Source organism: Typopeltis vanoorti, chromosome 2 (genome assembly GCF_054136105.1).
Source record: "Typopeltis vanoorti isolate ZY-2024b chromosome 2, IOZ_Tvanoo_1.0, whole genome shotgun sequence".
Classification (NCBI taxonomy): Eukaryota; Metazoa; Arthropoda; class Arachnida; order Uropygi; family Thelyphonidae; genus Typopeltis; species Typopeltis vanoorti.
In genome coordinates, this window is record NC_143550.1 from 81,735,063 (window position 1) to 81,758,824 (window position 23,762).

General features: G+C 32.5%; 1 protein-coding gene across 2 annotated transcripts; it reads left to right on the plus strand.

Annotated features, from left to right (window-relative positions):
* Window positions 1–9,959: 9,959 nt before the first annotated feature.
* LOC150109209 (uncharacterized) lies at window positions 9,960–18,460 on the plus strand. Of its 2 annotated transcripts, none has more exons than XM_090406272.1 (4): window positions 9,960–9,989; window positions 11,825–11,947; window positions 16,113–16,200; window positions 17,466–18,460. In XM_090406272.1, exons 2-4 carry the CDS (start codon window positions 11,828–11,830, stop codon window positions 18,380–18,382), a joined length of 1,125 nt encoding a protein of 374 aa, XP_090262398.1. In that variant the 5' UTR covers window positions 9,960–9,989; window positions 11,825–11,827; the 3' UTR covers window positions 18,383–18,460. The 2 variants fall into 2 exon arrangements, with proteins under 2 accessions (XP_090262398.1, XP_090262406.1); XM_090406280.1 differs by lacking the exon at window positions 9,960–9,989 and adding an exon at window positions 10,081–10,128.
* Window positions 18,461–23,762: the final 5,302 nt, after the last annotated feature.

Genomic DNA, 23,762 nt, shown 5'->3' on the forward strand with positions numbered 1-23,762 from the left:
TAATTTACAGGCATAGAATACCAGTTGTGGTGGAGTTGTAGGTGTCCTCCCGTGATGAGTCTTCGGACTCCTTGGAGGTGTCAGGAATAATAATAATAATAATAATAATAATAATAATAATAATAATAACAACAACAACAACAAAGCTATCGGTTAGCATACAGGCAAAACAATAACTAACACTACAGCAAAACAGACGCCATGTCTGAGACGAGCACGTGTTGTCAACGTGCATTTTTTTATTTTCTCTCAAAAAATCACTGCAGATATCGATATTTGGTATCGAACAATGCGACTCCATGGTTATACAAATTATTGGTATCCATGATATTGATATACGATTATAAGTTATGAATAATAATTTATGATTGACCAATATTAAAGTATATTTATAATTTTTATTAAAAACGGGACAAAACTGACGGTCGAAAAAAAACGGTGCTGTCCCGTTCAAAACGGTATGGTCAGCCTACCGTGGGGGGATTCGAACCCGAAGCCTATTGGCTGGAGAGCTGATACCCAAATGCGAAATATATATACATATATATATATATATATATATATATATATATATATATATATATATATATATATATATATATATATATATATATATATATATATATATATATATATATATATATATATATATATATATATATATATATATATATATATATATTTCAAAAAATAGATTTAATGACTCCAAGACCGAGATAACATATAAAGATTTTAATGATAAATACTACTAGTTTCGGCATATAGCAGCCTTCTTCAGGTATTTATAAAGGAAAGGAATACTAATAAACATTGAATTATTTAAATAAACAAACTGGAAATTACAGGTAATCGCCACATATATATATATATATATATATATATATATATATATATATATATATATATATATATATATATATATATTCCCTTCTGCCATACGGCTGGTGGGATAGTTATATGCTACCATACTAGGGAGATGATTATGCGCAAGGTGGTTTCCCGTTGCCTTCCTTGCCGTACTATATCCTATTGCTGTATCCTGTGTGTGTTTACGGGGTCGGTTTGCTTGCTTGCGGGATGAAAAACCCACATAAACTGACGGAAAAACCCTGCTCTCCACGCCAAAGACCGGCTAATTTGGCTATGGCTGAAGAAGATCTTTCAGCTCCTCACGTCGTCGACGGAAATCGAACCTGTTGTTTACTAAGGCTAAAGATTCGTTGTTTAGATTAGTCCATTGCAATTTGTTATGTCTATAAATTGCACGTACTCTCTGGCCAGTTAACACATTACGTAGCATGAAAAGTGAGAAATTTTTGTAGGAAAACCATGCGAACCATGTTACTCCACTAAGATACCGCTTAACACGCCATCATTTGCAAAAGTTCATATGAAGGTTTCTTTCGTAGTGCAACAAAAATCGAACCCAGATCTTTCCAACCAAAAAGTTTCCAATCAACTGAGAGAAAAGGCGCTTTTATGCGTTGACTGTAATTCTTTGGATGTAACTCTGTTTAGAAATACATCCAAAGCATATAAGAAGATGGGCTGACCAGTTTGGTTATTTTGTGGCGCTTCAGGGTATTAAACTTTTATTTACATAAATTTTATTACTCTATTCCATAGAAGTAGTGAAACTAAACTGAAATTCAGCGAATCTAAATTTTTAGTCATCAAATTTTTCTTAAAGAACAACAAGAAAAACGTTTTTAAATGTTGCAGTTATCAAAGAAATTCGTAGATATTTATAGGAAATTCTGCTAAATAAGGGGCGGATCAAGACTTGTGAGAGGAGCTCACATTTGTTGTGAGCTCCTCTCACAAGAAATCAGTGAAAAAAAAAAAAAAAAATATATATATATATATATATATGTTAAAGATACCAAGCAATTTTAAACCTGGTTTTACTCGATTTTTCCCAAGTAAGCAAACAGACAAAAATGTCAAGTTTGCGCCTGCAAGTGATGCAAGACTAGCTGATCCTACAGGTAGTGCAAGCCCAAGGCAACTCGTGGTAGAGGTGGAACAAGCTCCGATCACTAATCTTAATATTTACCCTTAATGCCAAAACACATCTCCAAGAAGGGGATGTATGATGTTTTGTATTAAAGCCCCTTGCCTTTAATACAAAACATGATACATCCCCTTCTTGGAGATGTGTTTTGGCATTAAGGGTAAATATTAAGATTAGTGATCGGAGCTTGTTCCACCTCTACCACGAGTTGCCTTGGTCTTGCACTACCTGTAGGATCAGCTAGTCTTGCATCACTTGCAGGCGCAAACTTGACATTTTTGTCTGTTTGCTTACTTGGGAAAAATGGAGTAAAACCAGATTTAAAATTGCTTGGTATCTTTAACATAATTATACCCAAGGTAAAAATACTTTCTACACATATATATATATGTTAAAGATACCAAGCAATTTTAAACCTGGTTTCTACATAATATATATATATATATATATATATATATATATATATATATATATATATATATATATATATATATATATATATATATATATATATATATATATATATATATATATATATATATATATATATATATGTCCACTGAGCTACATAGACTTAATAATACACAGGCTATATACAGGGTGTTCGGGATAATTTGACAGTTTCGTAAGGAAAAAGAAAATCTTCTTTGTATCTATTAAATTTAATGAATTGACAAAAAAAAACATTACAGGCAGAGTTAATTACAATACTATCAACAAGATTTACTCAAAATAACCACCATTAGCATCGATCACAGCTTCAATTCTGCTTCGGAACCTCGAACAAGCTGATGCTACAGTCTCCCTGGGAAGGGCCGCAAAAACTGTTTTAATTTTATCCATTAACTGGGCTTTTGTATTACTGGAAGTGCGATTGGTGTCTTTTTCAACTGCGCCCCATACAAAATAATCCATGGGGTTAAGGTCTGGGGAGTTTGGAGGCCAAACATTTGGACTGGTGAAGTCGTAGAAATTTTCAGACAACCATTTTTGACTTTTCCCAGAGGTGTGGCAAGGGGCCGAATCCTGCTGCCATACATACGGCCTACCATTGGCTACCCTTGTTATCCAGGGCTTGACTACAGTTAGCAACTCCACGAATAAAGCCCGAATTCCAATGCCAGGGTTCTTCAACACCTGTTCCTGCAGATTTGCGAGGAATTCTGCTGTACGAACGCAATCAGATCGTCTGCTAGGGATCTTTCTTCTTGCTACATCCTCGTAGTCACCATTACAAGTCTCTAGTTCATGCCTGATTGTTTTTACTGTATTCAGGGAGCATTGGGCAGCAGTCGTAATATCCTTATTTTGATGGCGGGCACGAATCATCATGATACAAGTTATTCTCTTCCATGATTCAGGTGGGTTCCAGCTATTCATCCTTTCTGACATCTTGTATATGAATGAAGAAGGGTCCAAACTTTTAAATGAAGAGAAGTGTGTGTTAATACATGTAACTTACGGAAAAATATAATTAATTATAAATATGTCAAATTTATCCCGAACACCCTGTATATATATATTCACCCCGTGTAGCCTGTGTATTATTAAGCCTGTGTAGCTCATCAGTGGATATGGCGTTTGCATACCACCGCGCTTGGCCGCACGAAAGAAGACTTGGTTTCGAGTCTAGTTGGCGAGTAGAGGAAATTTTTCTAAGCCTTTTTTCGACCGGTTCCCGAGTTAGTCGATCTCTGGCACGGAAAAGCAGGTTTTTCCTCCCGGAAACTCGAGTTTTTCGTCCTGTAAACTCAAGAAAATCGACCGTAAAACCCACATTATTTTAGACATTAAATATATTGTGTTAGGGTTAGGGACCACGAGATGGCGGCACATTTGAGCCGTCTCTCTTCACTGCGTACCGCTTAATTAGTGATAGCCTTGGGCCATCTGTCTCTGATTGGGTACCAGTGGAGATTGAACTGCCCACTCAGTCTCCAAAAGTTAGATAGGGCTAAATGGCCTCGCCTATTCCCGTATACGGGAATAAAAAGGAGTTAGCTGATTTTTTTTTTTTTTTTTTATTCACCCCGAAGTTACGCGGTAGGTGGGACCAACAAAAAGGCGTAAGTCGAATTCGCGTAACTCGGGTATAATTTTCCATACAAACATACAAAATATTAGTTAATTGGGACCAAAGGTTTACAAAAACACCTATTTTTTTTAAGAAATATAATCATAATTGTAGTTTTTCGTACATAATAAAAAGAAAGTTATTTCGATGTCGATGGTTTCATAAAATCTAATAGATTCGTCTGACGGCATAATGTCTTTTTCTTGTCACACAAAATTTCTTCATAGCAAGCTAATGATTTTTTTATTCCTTGCCTTGTGGCTACAATTCGTTCCTCGTAGAATCTATGTCCTCCAAAATCTGTAAACCTTTCTTTTATGATTGTTCTTACTGTGGATTCCTGTAGATCATACTTCTTTGCTAGCTCACAAATTTTCATTCCGCCTTCACAATCCTTAATAATGTAAAGTTTTGTTTCCAAAGTCAATGTTTTTCTTTTCTTGCTAGCTGTAGAAGAATCGGAATTGCTTCTTTTGGATGACATTATTATTTTTTATGTGATAAAATTTGCATCAAGAACATAACATTAAACAATCGCAAGGTTTGTAGACTATAAAAATCGTGTATGAATGGAGACCCCGCAAAACACATTAGTGCTTGTTCACAGCATGTGCGACACGCGAATGTGGCCGGCGCTGGAAAGATACGACTAGTGGTAAGCAGGACGGGAATACGTACATATTATGAAACCGCGTAACTCCGGATTCGCGTAAGTCGCGAATGGGGTATGACTGTATATATATATATATCGCGAATTTTCAGTTCAAAAGAAGTGCTGTAACTACCGTGTTGAGACGCAAACACTGCAATGCCGACAAAAATTCTGACGGTTTTAAGACAATCCATGACACTTTGTTGTGAAATTAAAGGAATCGTAGTTTCAACATTGCACCACCTGCTAACATTTTTTCAAGTTATATATTACAAGTTTGAAATAAATATTATTAGTGAAAAACTGAAGTAAATTATGTTATTAAAACAAAAAATGGTTACAAAAATTTAATAAATATTTGTTAAAATTGAATCGCTGGCCCATCCCGAAACTGAAATAAAGACTCATTTGCTAATAGTATTCACAAATTATGATTTTTAAGGCTTTTCTGAGAAGAATTTTTTTTAATAATAATAAATAACAAATAAACATAGCCTCATGGTAATTTTCATGAAAACTAGATGTATAGAAGAAAGACTTTACAAATTCGAGTCTAGTCACTCACAGACTGGAGTAACTTCCCTGGACCGTTTATCTGCTGATTCCAGAGTTCGTTGATCTTTGACGCAGCAAGTAGGGTATTTTCTGCAGAAAGAAACTGGAGTTTTAAATCCGTCCACTCAGTAAAATCTAGCATGCCGTGAGAATGCACTCAACCTCGACAATGGTAGGGGGTGATAATAGCTATAGTTCGCCCACCGTTCGTAGGTCTCTCCTTGGCATTTTGCCAAGAATAGTCGATTCATGCTGAAGGGGAGAAAGAAATGAAGGATGTACGAATTGGTCGCCAACATGCGAAATCACGTGCTTTCTTGTTTGTCGTTTTACTAGTACTAGCTTGATTTTTGATGTCGCTTTTTTTGCATTTTTTTTTATTATTAATTTGTATGATGGATCCAGTACAGTCAACAAGTTCTGTTGTTAAACGTTTCATTTTGATGTAGACGTTATAAGAACTATTCACGAATTTTACGTGGTCGAGAAAAGAGTGCCAACTGTTCCGAAATCGATTCCTGTGCTTAAAGAAAATATTAATTTTCCTTGGAAAAGAGAAACTTTAAGGAAAATACTTCATGAAATCGGATTTTGTTTTAAAAAGTCCCAGAATAAAAGGAAACTTATCATGGAGCGAAGTGACATTGTTTTATGTAGAACGCAGTATTTGAGAGCAATAAGACGTTTCAGGGAGGAGAAAAGACCGATTGTGTATCTACATGAAACTTGGATTGATAGTAATTTAACTTATGGAAAATGTTGTCAGTCTAAAGAAGAATGTGCAGTGCTACAAACTGGAAATGCCTCGCGGCGCATAATAATTTTCTGTGCGGGTGGAGAAATGGGTTTTTTACCGAATTCAAACTATACAAAGCCAATTCAACTACTGGAGATTACCATGGACAAATGAATTCTACGATCTTCGAAAAGTGGGCAGAAGAAAAACTGATTCCAAACCTTCCTAAAAATGCTGTTGTTATAATTGATAACGCTTCATATCACTCTATTCGATTAAACAAAGTTCCAAATTGCTCTAATAAGAAGCAAGTTCTTATGGATTGGCTCTCTGCAAATAACATTTCTCATTCCTCAAATATGCGAAAAATTGAATTGCTTAATTTGGGAAAAAGAAACTCGCCCACAACTAAACTATTTAAATTCGACACGATGCTCAAAGAGCAGATTCCTAGCTTTGAGGCTACCACCATATCATTGCGATATTAATGCTATTGAGTATGTTTGGGCAGAAGTGAAAAGTTTTATTCGCCATCGCAACGTAACTGGAGATATTGACATGTCGAAACTTTCTAAGCTTTCAGAACAGGCGACTGAAAGTATAACAGTTCAAAACTGGGGAAAATATTGCTCTCATGTCACCTCACTGGAAAATATGTATTGGGACAGAGACGAGATTATCGAAGAATTATGCGAACCTTTGGTGATCAGTTTAAGTGAAAGTGATGGCGATTCGGACACCGATTCAGATGACTCTGAAGATTAAAAGGATTTGATAATGGTATTTTTTTCCAACATTTTTTTTTGCATGGGTTTGTTAAAAGTCACAATAAGTCATAAATAATTAATCGGTTTAGGACATTAAAGTGTCTCAGTTCTCTCAACTGTAAGTTTAGAATAGCTAAGTTCATTTGAAAAAAATTCTGTTTTTTTTATAATTATTTTTATTTTATAGAAAACTTTTTTTAAAAATAAACTTAGTTAAATTTTTGAGCAATTTTTGTTTTATGCTGTACCTTTTTTTTTAAATTTTGTTAATACTCTACGTACATTTTTCCAACTGTTATACAAGCAAAATAGTTACACTTTAAAAACAGCAATGTTCGTAAAAGAAAACCTAAATTTTCCGACGTGTAATAATAAACAACTCATCCCACAAGATGGATTGCTTACCCTATTATCGGAATGGTTTCTCCTTTTTGGGACATGCGCAGAAGTGTCGAGGGATCTCTAATCGGTGGGCGAACTATAGCTGCCTGCTGATTTCCAAAAAAAAAAAAAAAAAACAGAAAAAAGATTATGACTAAAACATCGTCGTTACTGCCTATGGATAATGCAAGTACACTACAGTAGAGAATGTTCAAAAAAAAAAAAAAAAAGAAAGAAAGAATGGCACCAACTCCCTATGAAAAATTAGAAGCGTTAGAGGAATTATTTATTATTTTAATAATAAAGAATACAAAAAGATAGAAGTTCAAAGCAAAGAAAATCATAATATGGAGACGAGAAAGGAAAGACTGAATTCACTAATTCGATAGTAATAATAATAATAAGGTTTATCCATTCGACCATATTTCTAAATCTCAAGAATAGTTCTGTTTATGTTAAGCTTAATATAAACTGTTTGACATAAACCTTATGTTTATATTAAGCAGTTTGTTTTCTTCAATGTTTTTTTTTTTCAGTAATTTTGAAAATATGGCTGGGTTTCTAATTTGAAAACTGCAAAATTTCCAAAGGAAAGTGCTTCAGGTTTGAAATGTGAACATTCCCCCCCCCCTCACTCGCCACCAGTAAAATACGAGGGCAGTCTGAAAAGTTCTCGGCCTCGATCATAGATGGCAACACTATCGGCAAGATTTATTTTCCGAGTTCGAACATCTGTCATAAGCATCCATGTGCAATTGCAAGTCATTCTATCAAGTAGCTTCTTTTATACAGCTGTCTGAAGCAAAAGGGTTGTCTGTATCAAAAACGCACTCGCATGAAAATCTCTGAACAGTGATTGGAGCGTTTTAACAAGAATAAAACTGATTTTGCGTCGATTTATTATTACTATGGATGAGACTTGGATTTACCATAACACACCAGAATCCAAACAGCAGTCAAAACAGTGGAGAGAAGTCGGTTGTTCAGCGCCAAAGAAGACAAAGTCGGTTCCATCAGCAGGAAAGGTCATGGCATTGGTGTTTTGGGATGCTAAACGCATTTTGTTTATTAATTATCTTGAAAAGGGCAAAACAATAACTGGAGAATATTATTCCGATCTTTTAACCAGGCTAGACGAAAAATTCGTGAGAAAAAAAATCATCTTTCATCAGGACAATGCACCTGCCCACAAAGGTGTTTTAGCAATGGGAGAATTAAGGGATCTGTACTATGAATTGTTGGAACATCCACCCTGTTCCCCAGATTTGGTTCCCTCTGATTTCTGTCTCTTCCCAAAACTAAAACTCTTCCTCGCTGGCCAGCGTTTTTCTTCGAATCAAAAGGTGATTGCAGCTGTAGAGGAGTATTTTGCAGATCTTACTGTGAACCACTACAAGGACGGGATAATGGCGCTGGAGCATCGCTGGAATAAATGTATTAGTCTTAAGGCAGATTATGTTGAAAAATAAAAATAATTTTGAAATTAGAAATTCGTTTTTTGATTGTTAGGCAGAAAACTTTTCAGACCACGCTTGTCATAACAAGATGATCTCCCATGAAAAAATAATAAATATAATTTTGGTACTAGCGACAATTTTAAGTACATTTATCGATCGAGAATATTGCAAACATTATAATGTTTGCAATAGATCACAGAACAACAGGGCCGCCCCTAGGAATTTTGTCTCCCCATGCAGTAGCATATTTTGCTGCCCCTTCTTTCTTATTTTTCGTATAGTTTATGCCAACTTTGCCGCCCCCTAAAAAACTTTCGCCCTGTGCAAATGCAAGTCTTGCACCGTCGGTAGAGCCGGCCCTGCAGAACAAATACTAATTTTTTTAAAATAGAGACGAACCCCCCCCTTCTTCTTTCTGTCTTTTAATAGGAAAGGAATGATCATTATAGAGTTCCACGTTGTTTTGAGTTACAAGAACAAGCAATAAATTAATGAGAAACCTATCACAATAATAATAATAGTTATTACCAGGAAATGTAATTATATAATCAATCGAAAAAAAAAAAAATTCAAGACAGCATTTAAACGAGAAAAAGTTTCCCAAAGAAGAAGAATTCATGCGCAGTGCTAAATACGTCTAATTTTATTTAGTACTGCATTTTAATATCACATTTCGGAAGCTAACTAATCGAGTCGTAATTCGCAAAAATCTTGTAATTTTCAGGGGATTAAATTGGACTGAACTAATTTTATTAAATTTATGCAATGACTTGCTAGATTTTGTTTTAGAATAAAAATGTATAACTTTGTTATAATTTATTTATTTATGACATCATTGTTATATTATTTTATTAAGTAAAGGAAGTCACAATGTAATATTAGTTATAACATACTATTGTAATAATTACCTATAAGCGTAAGAAAAATTATTTATATTTCGATTTTTCCCTTAACTGTCTAAAATATAAGAAAACAATAAAAAAAATCACACCTTTCAAAACGACAAAAGTAGGAATTAATTCACGATTGTATCTTACTGCATCGTAGACTTAAGATGGTATACCATAAATATTCAAAACAGAACAAGTTGCTTACATAATTATTATTTAACGATGTTTATGTAAATGATTTGTTCGTTTTGAATATTTTAGAATATTATTGTCGCTGTTTGACATTATGCTGTAACTCTCTTTTCCTTTCTCTTCCCATCTTTATTGAAGTTTTGCTTCCTCTCCCCCTCTCCGAGGACGCATATATTTCTTTTTTTACTGTTTTCCTTTCATGAGTTGTGCGCATGACAGGATGACCTTCAGAGTTTCCTACTCCCTTAAAAACTGTCGACAGAAACACAAGGTGGGTCTTTTGCAGAGTCTTTTTTTTTACACTTTCATTGTCCAAAGCAGCTCTGTTCTTTTTAAAGATATTATTTTTATACAAATAATATACCTATTTATATATTTATTAATAATCGGCAACGCTGAAGTTAGAGAATGTAAGTAGTTTCTATAATGTACTATTAAGTAAAAGTTTTGTTTTGGGTAAATTGGTACATACACATTTTAAAGTTACTTCACGTGTAGTCTGCTCTAGCCTGTCAATTAGGTTATGTTGAAGAAAACAGTCGCTTGTGAATTGTACGATGGTTGATATAATTTTGTGATTGAACTTAATATTGTTACTATTAATGATAGCACATTAATAATAGGTACTGAGTTATTTCTTAGTTCACACATCTCCATGTAACATCGAGAATGTAAACAGTTATCACAAGTTACGGAAACTACTTCATTGCTTTTGTGCTGGTGTTAATCGGAAGGCTTATTTCGCTGTTGAATTAAAATAATAGTCGAAGTACGCCAGTTATCTTAAACAAGCGATATACTAGTCTTTCCACATACTCATATAATTTTGTGATTGAACTTAATATTGTTACTATTAATGATAGCACATTAATAATAGGTACTGAGTTATTTCTTAGTTCACACATCTCCATGTAACATCGAGAATGTAAACAGTTATCACAAGTTACGGAAACTACTTCATTGCTTTTGTGCTGGTGTTAATCGGAAGGCTTATTTCGCTGTTGAATTAAAATAATAGTCGAAGTACGCCAGTTATCTTAAACAAGCGATATGCTAGTCTTTCCACATACTCATAAAATGGGGTTTTAATTTTGCGGAAGGACAATGTTTTAAAATTAGCATGTGGACAAACTTATCCCACCACAATTGACTTTTTTTTTTTTTTTTCTTAGTAACAAACGGTAGCAGTTGTCATGCTGCATTAGATATTTTATACTTTTGTCCAGAAATCTCCCAAATGAACACGAACTTCGATTGACTTCTCAAACAATCTTAATACATGCATGAGCCCCCCCCCCAATGTCTTCAATGAAATTATTAATCCACTGAAACTAATAACAATAAATTTGACTGCTATTTTACGAACTTCCTCGCGCATCTTTTAATGTGTGCATATGTATATGCACACACATCAGGATTCCCACAACTTCATGGGAGGCGTGTGATGCATTTCCCCTTTTAATTTCGCATATTTCTGGGCAGTTTGCATATTGTGCAAAAGGGAAGCAGTTTCTGGGAGAAAAATCTGCTACCTCTAATGAGCAACAGACAGGGCTGCTTCTCACAGTATCCATTAATGGAGAATGTTCAAAATTTTGTCTCAACACTAGTAGTGCAATTGAAGCAAATCCTTGCTAAAATCTTTCTTCAGAAAAGAGCAGAATTGAACTTGTAATTGCTTTTCAATATGTCTTGAACTAAATCTCATGTTGCATCAAAAAGCTTAAACTTCAAAAATGAATTTTTAATAAAATCTTGTTCTAGCAAATAATCCAAAAAAAATACTGTTAACATTAAGATTTTTGTTTAGTTTTAAATGTCCATTCTAAGCTGAATCTGTGTTGTTCAAGCTTTCAAATTCAGAATTTTTTTTTTTTTTTTTAAACAAGAATTTAGCAACTAAAATTGCTGAGCAATTTTAAGAAGCAAATTGTAATAAGTAGTTATTACTTTTTTTTTTTTCTATATGCTTTTTATCTTTTGCTATTCTCCCTTAAATAAATATCACAGTTGCAGCATCTCACAACAAGCTTAAGCTTGTTGTGAGATGCTGCAAAGATAACATTTGGACAAATAGCTAAAATTTTCTGTTTTGGTTTCTATTAGAAAATGGCATCTGACCCTGAAAATGCTCCATCATGCCACTTAGCTTCAATCTCATTAGCATTAGGATTCCTGGTCATCTGGACAGCAGTGCTAGCTGGGGTGTTAGTTTCTCATACACTCAAGGTAAATGTTTTGAATGTAAATCTTTTAAAATAAGTTTATTATAAATGTTATTCACTTTATATGGTGGCTACATACAAAAAAAGGGGGAGGGGAAGATTTTACTAATTAAAGTATTGTAACTTGGACAACGCCCACAAAGTGGGCTGTTTTTTAATTGGACCATATCACCAGCCAAATTCATCCTTTAGGCAGGATGAATTTGACAAATCATATGCCTTGTAATTTGAAATGAAAAACTTTTTTCTGTTCATAAATTGCCATTCCTACTCTGCCCATCCTAACTTGACTGGTCACCTAGTTAAATTTTTTGGCTGCTTAAAGTAAACACTATTAAAATGTAACTGTATAATATAGCATTTTTCTTTTAATTTTATTTATGAATTTATTATTAAGATATTAAACCTGACTTGATTTTGCTCTAAAGACCTTAATCTGACTTTTACCAAAAATTTAACTTTGTCCTAATGCTTATTCAAATTAGTGTCTTAATTGATCATTCTTATAAATGTTTGGATTTGTCATTGCACTTATTTTAAATTGACTTGCATCTTAAGACTTGTATTGTCTTCCTTATTTAGAATAGGTATGCCTAGCTAGTTTCATTATATAAATCAATGTATCACTAACAGATTGAGGGTTGAAAGAAGCTTTAACATTCAGATTGGTTATACTTCATGAAAGTTTATCCAGAAATAGATGAAATAGGATTTTCAGTTTGTACTTATTTCAAAAGTTAAGGTTTACAGTTCATATGGAATAATATGAAAGTAGCTATAGTCATAACTATAACCATAAGATTCCTCAGGATGTCAATTGCTCTGGACAACAAATCTTAAAGGGGTCTCTTTTTAAACCTCATTAAATATAAGAATAGGTCAATTTGTTTCTCTCAATAGAGGGAAGATGGTAGCAAATTATGTTCAGATCCTTAGAATCTAAGAAAACTGTCTGGCCTCCTTTCCAGGAAAGGATTGGCAATCTATTCATTATGATTTTAGTGTCATCTGCCTAAAGATGATCTGAGATGCCTTTTTTAATTCTAGTATTATTTTGAAGGCAAGGTTATCTTTAACCTTTTTCAGCTTAGAAATGTTTTAAAGCACTGATTAAACTTTTAAAGCAGCTTTCTAAAAACTCGAACCACAAAATTTACATATTCCATGCGATTTGTCATTTGTAACACTGGCTTTTAGTTTTGTTCAGAATCTATGGTTAACAAGCCCTTAAGCACCCATAAGTGTTCACAGTATCCTTTATTTTCATAACCATGGGACCTCATACCCACAAGTCCTTGTTTTGTAAATTACATATTTTCCTGGCTGGTTTGGCTAATTAAAGCCAAGAACAGCTGACTCCATTTCAGAAAATTGGAAAGGTTCATGTCAGAATTCAAACCCAGCTCTTTCCAACTGAGCTATGAAGGCTTATTCAGAATTTTTTTTTTTCTGAAATATAGTATTAGTACTAGCAGTTCATAATTAAAAATGCATCTAAAACTAGTTCTTTCAGTTTTAATCAAATTGACAAATTAAGCTTAAATATTTCTTGATAAACATTCTTTTATCACTATTTTAAATTCAACTATCTTTTTAAAGCAAAGGTGCATACCCAGAATTTGTACATTTTATCAAATGATGCTTAATCCCATAGCAATATCTTATGGGGTTTTCTTAATTGGCATTCATCTCCCTTTCAATCTGGGGATGGGATTGGTCATCGCAGGATATTAACATCTCGTTTTAGTTGTCAGCATTTTCCATATGCCCAACGCAGAATTTCTGAGAAATCGGTTAAATCTGTAAATTTGTTCTTTATGCAAATTCTAAGAATTTTACAACTTGTATATACCCAAGGAACTTGATTCTTCTGGATTTTTTGAAAGTTTTTCACTAAACAGGTCTGCAAACCCATTTGCAGATATACTACCAAGAAGCAATGATCTTCAATTTTTAAAGTTGATTGATTTAAAATCAACAACCTGAAAGCTAGGAGTTTTAGTGGAAAGTTCAGATAATTACTATATTACATTACAATAATAGCTTTGGTATTGGCTTTCTTGTATTATTACAGTTGCTGAAAATAGTCACCCTTTCAGAAATGTTCTTGAAATGTGACATTAGCTCTCAAGGGGTACACATTATTAATGTTTGGCATTTATTTCCTAATATATAAATAGTTCAAATTTATAGAATGAACATTTTAGGTTTTTCTTTTTTTTCTCCCCTATGGCACTGGTAGTTGGTTTTTTCTTTAGCTAATTAATACAAAGTTATTAGCTTTTTTCACATAGCCCAGTCATGTTACTTCATGTCCAAATTTGCTTCCACTTGGATAAGATTAAACCAAGAATATTAATTTCATCTTTAACTTATGGTATTTCTTTTGATTTTTCTTTTGGCTTTCTGGTTTGTTTCAGCAGAAGAAAAACACATCCTGAAATTTTTTGCATTAAAGTTAATGTTGTATTATAGGTAAAACTTACTCTTGTTTGCTTTGTAACATTCATTTTTCTTAAATTGTTTCCAGCATTATGTTCTCTATAGCAGTTGACCTTGGCAACGCAACCCTTCAGGTGATGTTGCCAACCTTTCACATGGTGTTTTGATTTCTGGTTATTCAGAGCAGATTTTTTTTGTCAAGTATTATATTTGAGTTTGAAAGTGCAGTATCTAAAAGCTATGGCTAAAATTAGATGATCAAAGGATTCTCTTATGCATAAGGAAAAATGATAAAAATGAGTGACTGTTGAGGAGCTATTATCACATGCAGCCAACCACTAAAGAAAATTAGTTCTCTAAAGGATGGTAGGTAGGTCAAAGGGTGACTTTAGGCCTTAATACAAAGCATGTCCTGGAAATGTCAAGAGCAACAGGAGGTTGATTTTCCCATCATTTAGAGATACTCTATTGATTTAGAGTAGCAGGAGCCATATTAATATTTCTAGGCAGAACTTAGATTGAAGTAATTAGGTTGGCACTTTCTTAGAATAAATTTGGATATACATCTCAGGATAAGTCAGGTTGATAGGACAGATGCCATTCAAACTGGCTCCAGAACCAACTAGATCTTGAGACTAGAAAAATTTGGTGGCATTCAGTATTATATGTAATGCACTAGTTGTTTTGATAGGCAACTTGCATTTGGGTTGTCTGTAAAATATAATTGCATTAGATATCTTTTTTTAAGAACAGCTTGAACCAGGATAAATTAATCCAAAATTTTCAGCTTGTCTAATCCTCTATTAGCCTAGTTATAAACTTATCATAAAGATAACTTGGCATTAAGAACATTCTTATTCTTTCTAAAATGTAGAAAGAACTAAAGCTGTTCATCTTAACTAAATAAATTTAAACCTAATTATCTATTTTAAAAAATACTAAATGAAAAATATTTATTTAATAAAACAATTTCTTTAAAGGAAACATTTCTTGAATGCACCTCTAAGTCAAAGGACTTAATGATGAAAGGCCCCATTTAAAACTGTACATAGGCTATTAGCATAAGAATTGTGAAACCTGAAACTATATGTACTTCGTACTTCACACCGGGAATGAGTTCTACTTCAGCATTCTACTGACTGCAAATTATTACCTATATAATAAGGCAGAACTTGGATTGAAAGATTTCATAGGCCAGTCATCTTGCTGCTGAATCTTTAAACTATCTTCTCATCTCCTTGGAACAAAAGTAACCATATCTGCATAATCCAGATATCAAGATTGTTGATTTTATCAGTGCTATTAGTCAGTATAGTGACTTAATCATTTGTTAAGATAACCAAGAATTCAACTTGATCCATAATAACCTCAACTAATATTAAATTTGGTCTGAAATGCATAATTACATTAGTCAGTTTTTAATTGATTTGTCCAGATTGGCTTTCAGAAATTCTGAATCAGCTGCATTACTCTAAATTTACATAAATAACAATTATTGCACTTAAGATACTCAGTATAATTAAGTAGAATCCTAATACCACCATCCTCAGTCAAGTTGCTGATATCTCAATCTTTAAAAGCTATAGCTACTATATTTGGATAGACTACTAAAGCTCTTACTTGTAGTACTATCTTACTTTTTCAGTTTTTTTTAAAAACAAGCATTCATCTAAAAAGTTTTTGAATATATTGTTAATCTTGTACTGACTTTTTGACTTATTTCAAAGGAGGAAGCTAAAGCTAAAGAGACGGGAATGGTCTTTAGTATTCATGAAGACATTGGAAAAATCTCCTTTGCAATGGGTCATGAAATGGGTAAGTACTTAACTACTTGATTCTAGTTAGCTTATAAATTGAATCTTAGCATATTCATGTTGACAAATTTCAAAGTGTCAAAAGTAGTTATAAACAGTTTCAATACACTAACTTCATTAATAGCAGAATTTAAATATAAAGAACAGTAAATCGGCAACTTTTTTTTTTTCACTCTGGAAAAATAATTTGACAACACGATACTTAAGCATAAGTATGCTATTTTACTTTAACAAAAGTCTTTAATATAATCCTGTTCTATAAGATTTACATAGTTTCTAACTTGGGATACTAAATAATACCTGAATTTTTCTTTAAGTTTAGACTAATGCTTAGATATTTGTCAAGTATATTTATCTGAAATCAAACTTTTGCTGTCTTTCATTAGTTGCAGATGAATACTGTCTGCAAGAAACAGTGCCACTTAGCTTTTTAAGTAGTAATTTTATAAAATTATTACTTAATTTAAAAAAATTAAGCTGAGCCTACATAGCATCTGTGTAGGAGTAACACAGAAGAGGAACAAATTTAACTTGTCAGAACATTAAACTACTTCTGTTGTTCATCTTTCACTAGCATAAATACTAGTTATTGCTTAAGGTGATTTTCATAACCTTAAATCATGCCAACTTGCTATTAACTAAAGCTCATTCACCTCAAGTGTTTTAACATAATTTTAAACAAAACCCGACTTATCAAGATAGCAGACATAACAGTATTGATTTAAGCTTGATCAATTTGTAGTTATAATTAAGATCACAGCTTCCTTTTGCTGTTTTGAAGGAATCTCCAAAGAAAAATAACAATTAATCATTAGCAAATCATCGTATCCTCTGACATTACTTTCAGATAACTTGGCTTTAACTGTCATAGTTGGTTTCATTTTTTGCAGAAGAAACCTTACTTTGAATATGCTATCATTTAAGGAGCATTTATCACTTAAATGAAATTAAATAGTCAAATTTTTATATTTTGATATAATGCAAAAAGCTTTAATCTTGAACTGCTTAAATTCAGTAACTATAAAACTAGCATTATTATAGTTAATTTGTATTGTCTTAATACCAATTTTTAATAAACTTAATTTCTCATCTCCTGATAGCTTGTTTTAATGAATTGAATAATTTATAGTAATGTAATTTATAGTAATTGACTTGCTAATTGTTGAAAAAATTCACAGGCTACCACATTTTTTCTATTTAAGGTGCAACTTCATCCATTTGCAAATAAAGTTAATTTAACTAATTACTTTTTTAACTTTCTTCCAGTTACAACCATAGACTGGCTCCTCCCACAGAATTTACAAAACCAGCAAGGAATGGTTAATGTCACATGGAAAATCACAGATAGCATTCTTAAAAGCATAAAAGAAAAAAGTAGCTCTTTGTGGATAAACAATATCCCTAGTCTTATGGATACACTTATGGTAAAACTAAATGAATTTAGAGGAAACATGTTAGTCACAAACATCAATCCTATTGATGTTATAAGATTTTATTTGGACTTGAATAACTGGATACTTGAAAGAATAACATTATTAGATTATGATCGTCATTTACCTGTACACTGTCTTTCATATTCCCTCTTTATTAGAGGAATGTTCCAGAGATTTGGTGAACTTGCATTAGGAACAATTTATGTTAAATCTGACATCCCAGTAAACAAGCAAGAGTTCATGGAGTTAAGATCTGGTAGTCAAGCACTAATGGAAGCAGCATTTCGTTTTACACCAAGAGTAGTTAAAAAATGGTGGGAACTGCGAGAGCAAGATCCAAAAGTTCAAAAAGTAATGGCTGCCTTAACAGATGATATAATAAATAATGGAGCTCTTAGAGGGCAAAGAGAACTTTCTGATGCATACTTAGAAGGTATAAAAGAACAGACTGCAATGCTTCTCTTGACTAAAGAAGTGCTCAATAGCACATTGGCTTCATGGGTTAACAATCTGCTACAGCGTTCACATAACACTTTAGCCTTTCATATGTCTGTTACAATAGTAGCAATAGTCGCTGTCATCTTATGTTTAACAGTAACAGGCTGTGCATGTAGCTATCTCAGCAAAGGTCATGTTCCCAGCTTTTTACATAGAGAGAAACTAAATGTTGGGAAGCAACAAATTGGTATGTGTGATGGTACATCAGACTCCCTTGGATTAATCAATAAAAAGGCCCAATGCTATATGTAGCTTTTAACATAACTTATGTAATTTTTTTATAACAATCGCTCATTTTTAGTAATCGAATAAAGGTTTTTATATATTTGACTTGTCTCAGTTTATAGCAAACTTTAACATTTTGAACTAATACACCTTTAAACATCTTGATCTATTTAAATGGCTGCCATGCTATGCTTAAAATCTAAAATGAGTTAATTTATAACTAGCTTTTAAATTTTAGTTATGCTCTGTTCTGGAAAGATTTCGCTAACCAGAAATATTGAGCAGTCTTTAGCAAATTAGTGGCAACCTGGTACTCATTACAGGTTAGCACACTTTCTCTACCAATTTCCAGTAGCTTGAAGCTTATTACAAAGCATCTATATGCTTCACTTTAAAGGGATAAGACACTTCACTGTAGGTGCTGAAATTTGGTAACTTCAGAGTGGTCATGTCACATTAAGTCTTATTAAAAGACACCAAAAACATCATTCTGATGAATCAAATGTTTCTGAATTCATTTGTAGCATTTTAAGTAATTTGACTCATTAATTTACTATAATGCTCAAAATCTTGTCTGATTCTGCAAGCCTTAAGATCATTTTTAGCATTCTATTTTAACAAATAGATCTAAATTTCTGTATCTTTTGTATATTATATTTTGCTTTTTAATGAAAAGTAACCTCAATATTCTTTTAAGAAAGAACCATTCTAATCTAGTCTTACAAAACTAAGTCAATTGAGGACTAAACTAGTATGGTCTACTACTAAGGTAGTTTTCTCTGGATTTTTATAGGATAAAATCCAGCTAATACCTACTACTTATATTACATATATAGTAATATCTCAACTAAAAGCCATAGCTTATTAAATCTTAAGCTTAATATAATTTGGATGGACAACTTTGAATTTAGCATTGCTAAAAATCTAAAGGCATCAGTCAAGCATGTGATTTACACCTAAGCTAGCACCATCATTAACATGAAAATCTTTAATGCAGTGTGAAAGTAACTACAATTCAAATACACACCCATAATCTCTATCAGTTGCAGTCTTAAACCAAAAATTATCTAATTGAAAAATTTCAAATGTACACATGCTGTTAATTTGAAATACTTCATTATTAGAGTAAATATCTGAATTTCATAATTTTATTAATATAACTACGGCCTATTAATATCAACTTGCCTGCAGTTTTGATAATAGAGAAATTAAACCTAACCACACTATCTTAGATTCAATAAGATATCAGGTGCCAAATTGTATAAAGGAGACATGCTTGTGATGCTAAGAATTTATCTTAAGTTTGCTATTAAACACAGTTGAATGTTTAATATATGGGTACTTCTGTTTATAACATGGTTATCACCAAAGGTGGTAATCAGTTTCACTTAATCTGAGCTGGTAAAATATAGTCTAAATGCTCTATACTAAACTTAAAATGGTTTTCAGTGATTTCTATCAAATTAATTGGTAAAACCAATTAATATGAAACTAATTTGTTTAATTTCTAATAAACAATAACTTTAGCTCATGTGGCTTGAATGATCAAGACATTCAAAATTATATGCAGATTTTCTGGCATCTAGCTTTTTAGAAAAAAACATCCTGTATCAATACTAATTTTTCATTGCTGATTAAATGAAATGTAGTTGCTCACAATATTGAGATTTTCTTCAGAGACTTTCGTATCCTGAAACACCAGCTAAGCTTTATTTCAGAAACCCTTAAGGCAGGGGTTCCCAACCTTTTTGTTTCCTAGAGCATATTCTAAAATACCAGTAGGAGGACGGGCACCATCTATTTTTTCGGAATTGCAACTACTATTGCACAACAAGCAAACACAATTATCTTTAAAATTAACGAAACAATGTTTCCTCCCAGTAAGTATTAAAATTATAGGTTCATTTGTTGTCTTTTACTTGATTCATTCATTTTAGAATTAAAAATAAAAATATTTCGAAAATTTAAGTGTGCATATAACTAGCAACAGATAATGAACAACTTTGAATGTGCATTTAATACTCATCATGTCATTAATGCATGCATCATATAGCATGCCATGAATTGTTGTGTGATGTGCACATGATTATTTCAAACTATGTGGCACATGGTTGAACAGCGGCGGGCACACACAAGTTGGTTGACGGGTGCCATGGGCATAGGGTTGGGAACGCCTGCCTTAACGTTTCTTGGACAGGACAAGTCTTTTGGAAGGAAATATTTGTTTTTCCTAGACTTTCCACAGCATGATCCAACTCTATAGATCTAGTTATCACAAAAATGGAAAATGTCATATGGTGTCTAAATTAGATCTATTCTTTTTAGTTAAGTTAAAAGAAAATTGTCTAGAAAAATTTAATTTAGACAGCATATAATGGCTTATGTTGTTACAGCTATAACTTAGATCTGTACATTTGGATCTTGCTATGAAAAAGCTTGGCAAACAGTAACCATGCTGTATCTCTTGGTATTCATTTAAGTTTGGCATGGAGGCTATCTTTCTAAACTACAAGAACAAAAGCTTTTCTTAATAACTGATTAATTAAATTTTCATTTATTGATCTGACAGTGAGTATTGTCAAAACAAATCTGATTCAATTTTCCTTTTGAAGGAAAATAACTAGATTCAAGTTTCTCAAAACTAACTTGAAAGTGTAGAAAGAATATGGCTTTCCTTTTGGCACATATCCATCTATATTTTTTTAACATTCAAAAATTAACTTAGTTTTTAAATAAATTAGGCACATAAAATAGAAAATATTCAAATAGTGCTAGAACTTGATACTTTATTGAAAAGTGTCAACTAATGGACTTGGTTTTCTTATGTTTTTATAGGTGCTGTCAGCTGAAATAGCATTGGCAATTTTTACTTTAAAAATTTTAACTATATATTATTAAATATGGCCTTGCTTTAGGTATTACCATTCTACAGTAGCCTTTGTTTTTTCAAAGGCTACTATAGAATGTACCCATACCTTTTTTAACTTTGCATTTATTTATAAACAACTGTTTGTGTTTAATTAACTTCACAAGTTAATTAATCTAAAACAGATTTTTGCAACAATAAAATGAACAGATTTGTCTTTCACAAGTGATCTACTTATGGCTGTTTTATTAGCAATCATATATCATTCTTGTGCTATAAATTCTACGATCTTGTATGGATTTTAGTTTGGACTAAAAAAGCAAATGGGAAAAGAGAGCATTTAAATGTAAAATTTTTGTATAGCACAACTATAAAAAGGAGCAATAACTTTATTTGGCAGGAGGGTTCTCTAGTAGAATAAAATCCACTGTTTATTTATATATAATGAAAGATTTCAAATGACAAAACTCTGTAGTTCAGTTCCATCATTTTTGTTGGAAAGATCTGGACTAAGCTTTTTCTAGAAAGATTTGAAGGTCAGTTAGCTAGGTCTGTGTTAGAGGTGGTAGTATTCCTACTGGAAACTTGTCAACTGCATCTTTTGCCTTATCCAAAAACAGATAGACTATATATCTATTCCATTAAAGCAGGAATGTGCTTTATTTATATAAAAATAAACAATTGCATTCAGTGGACTGTTGTGACCAACTTATGTCAAGGTGCAAAATTGAAATGAAATAGCTACATATAGCTTTCAGTTCAATAAACTGACTAATGAAAAAAAGTAGTATAAATGTCACTTCATTTCATAGCTACCCATCAATCATTTAAGCAAAAAGTATCTTAAATGTTGCACTCAGTTATATTTATATATAAACAATGTTCATTAGCTGCTTTGGTTAGGTAAGAAACCTTCATTGTCTATAACAGCCTTTGGGTTTGAATCCCATTGCCTCATTTACAAAATCTGTGCTGTTATATGTAAGGACCTAAGCTATTGATTATAAATGGTCTTGGATTTCATGTTGAATTGATTTTAATATTATATATTAAAGCAAAATTCTTAAAAATTGAAATCCATTTTCTCCTCTTGGCACACAGACTTACTATGTTTTGGATAATTATATATGTTGGTAAAGCATTTCTTGCCATTTTCTTAGTAGCTTGTGCTATTAAGAAAATTACTTATGCAGCAGAATTTAAAAAAATTCATTAGAACAGTTGAATGAATTCAGTTTATATTAGAAAAGGGGATTGATATGCTAAAGTGCTCTAGTAACTAAGTATTCATTTAATTGCTACCTGTACTCTACTTAATGCAATGAAATGGGTGCCCTACCAATGTGATTTTAGGCATGCTTGAGAATAATAGTATCTATAGATATGCCATGAAATATTTCATTTTGCTTTGCTTCTCTGATCAAGTTATGCTTTGTTAATCTTTCTTGTAAATGTCTGTATTTATCAATAGCAGTAAAAGCATCCCATGCCCAAAATCAAGGATTTTGGGCATGGGATAACTTCTAATTGTAGAATAGTTTGAATACTACAGTGCTCGAGCTACATTTCCCTGTCTACATCATCTCTACTGAATGTATAGAACCCTATCCTTGTTTTCCAGATTTTACACTTTTGTTTATTCTGTTCATGCATTTCCAATTCTCTTGGAGCCATGTCAATTTCAATACTCATACCTTAACTTTGCATTTATTTATAAACAACTGCTTTTTTGTTTAATTTCACACAAGTTAATTATTCTAAAACAGATTTTGTAACAAAATGAACAGATTTAAGTCTTTTACAAGTCATCTGCTTATGACTGTTTTATTAGCAGTCTAGAATTATATAAACAGTTTCTTGTCTTTGTATCCAGAATGTTACACCTGAATAAGACTAATAAGTTGGAATAATTTTTGCCTTGTTTCAAAGGATGTTTTTTGCAGTTTATGTTGTTTTTCAATGGAATACATTTGCAGGCAGGTAACTTTTTTTTTAATGGAAAGTGGGAGATAGTCAATTGGAGCTGTCAGTGAAGAATGAATAGTTGTATGTATATATATTTTTAAGAAAATTATATATATGGGAGAGGGATGTTTGGGGAGATCTACTTAACCATTCTACTGGCCAAGAAGTCTATAGACGTCAAAGTTATCATGGATGCAAAGTGCATATTGAAATTGTAATACCATTGATGTTACATTGAAATATATGATGGATACGAAGCATATAAGAATGCATATTTTATCCATAATGGCTGGTAAGGTAGTTAACCCTGTTGTGTGTGTGGTCTTTAGTGGGGGGGGATAGATTTTTATCACCCAGTGTTTTTTAATATCAACCCTTCTCTGCACACACATGAGAAAACCTTACACTGCCTTATGTGGTCAACTGGTTAGGAAGAAAGAGATCTTTCTTAAAGATCTGGGGGGTTATATTCATTGGGGAAAAGAGCATGGGAAAGACTGTTCCAAAGAACAGAAATAGATGGAAGGAAGAAATGTTTTTCTTAAATTAGAAGCCAAACTGTGTGTGTGTGTGTAT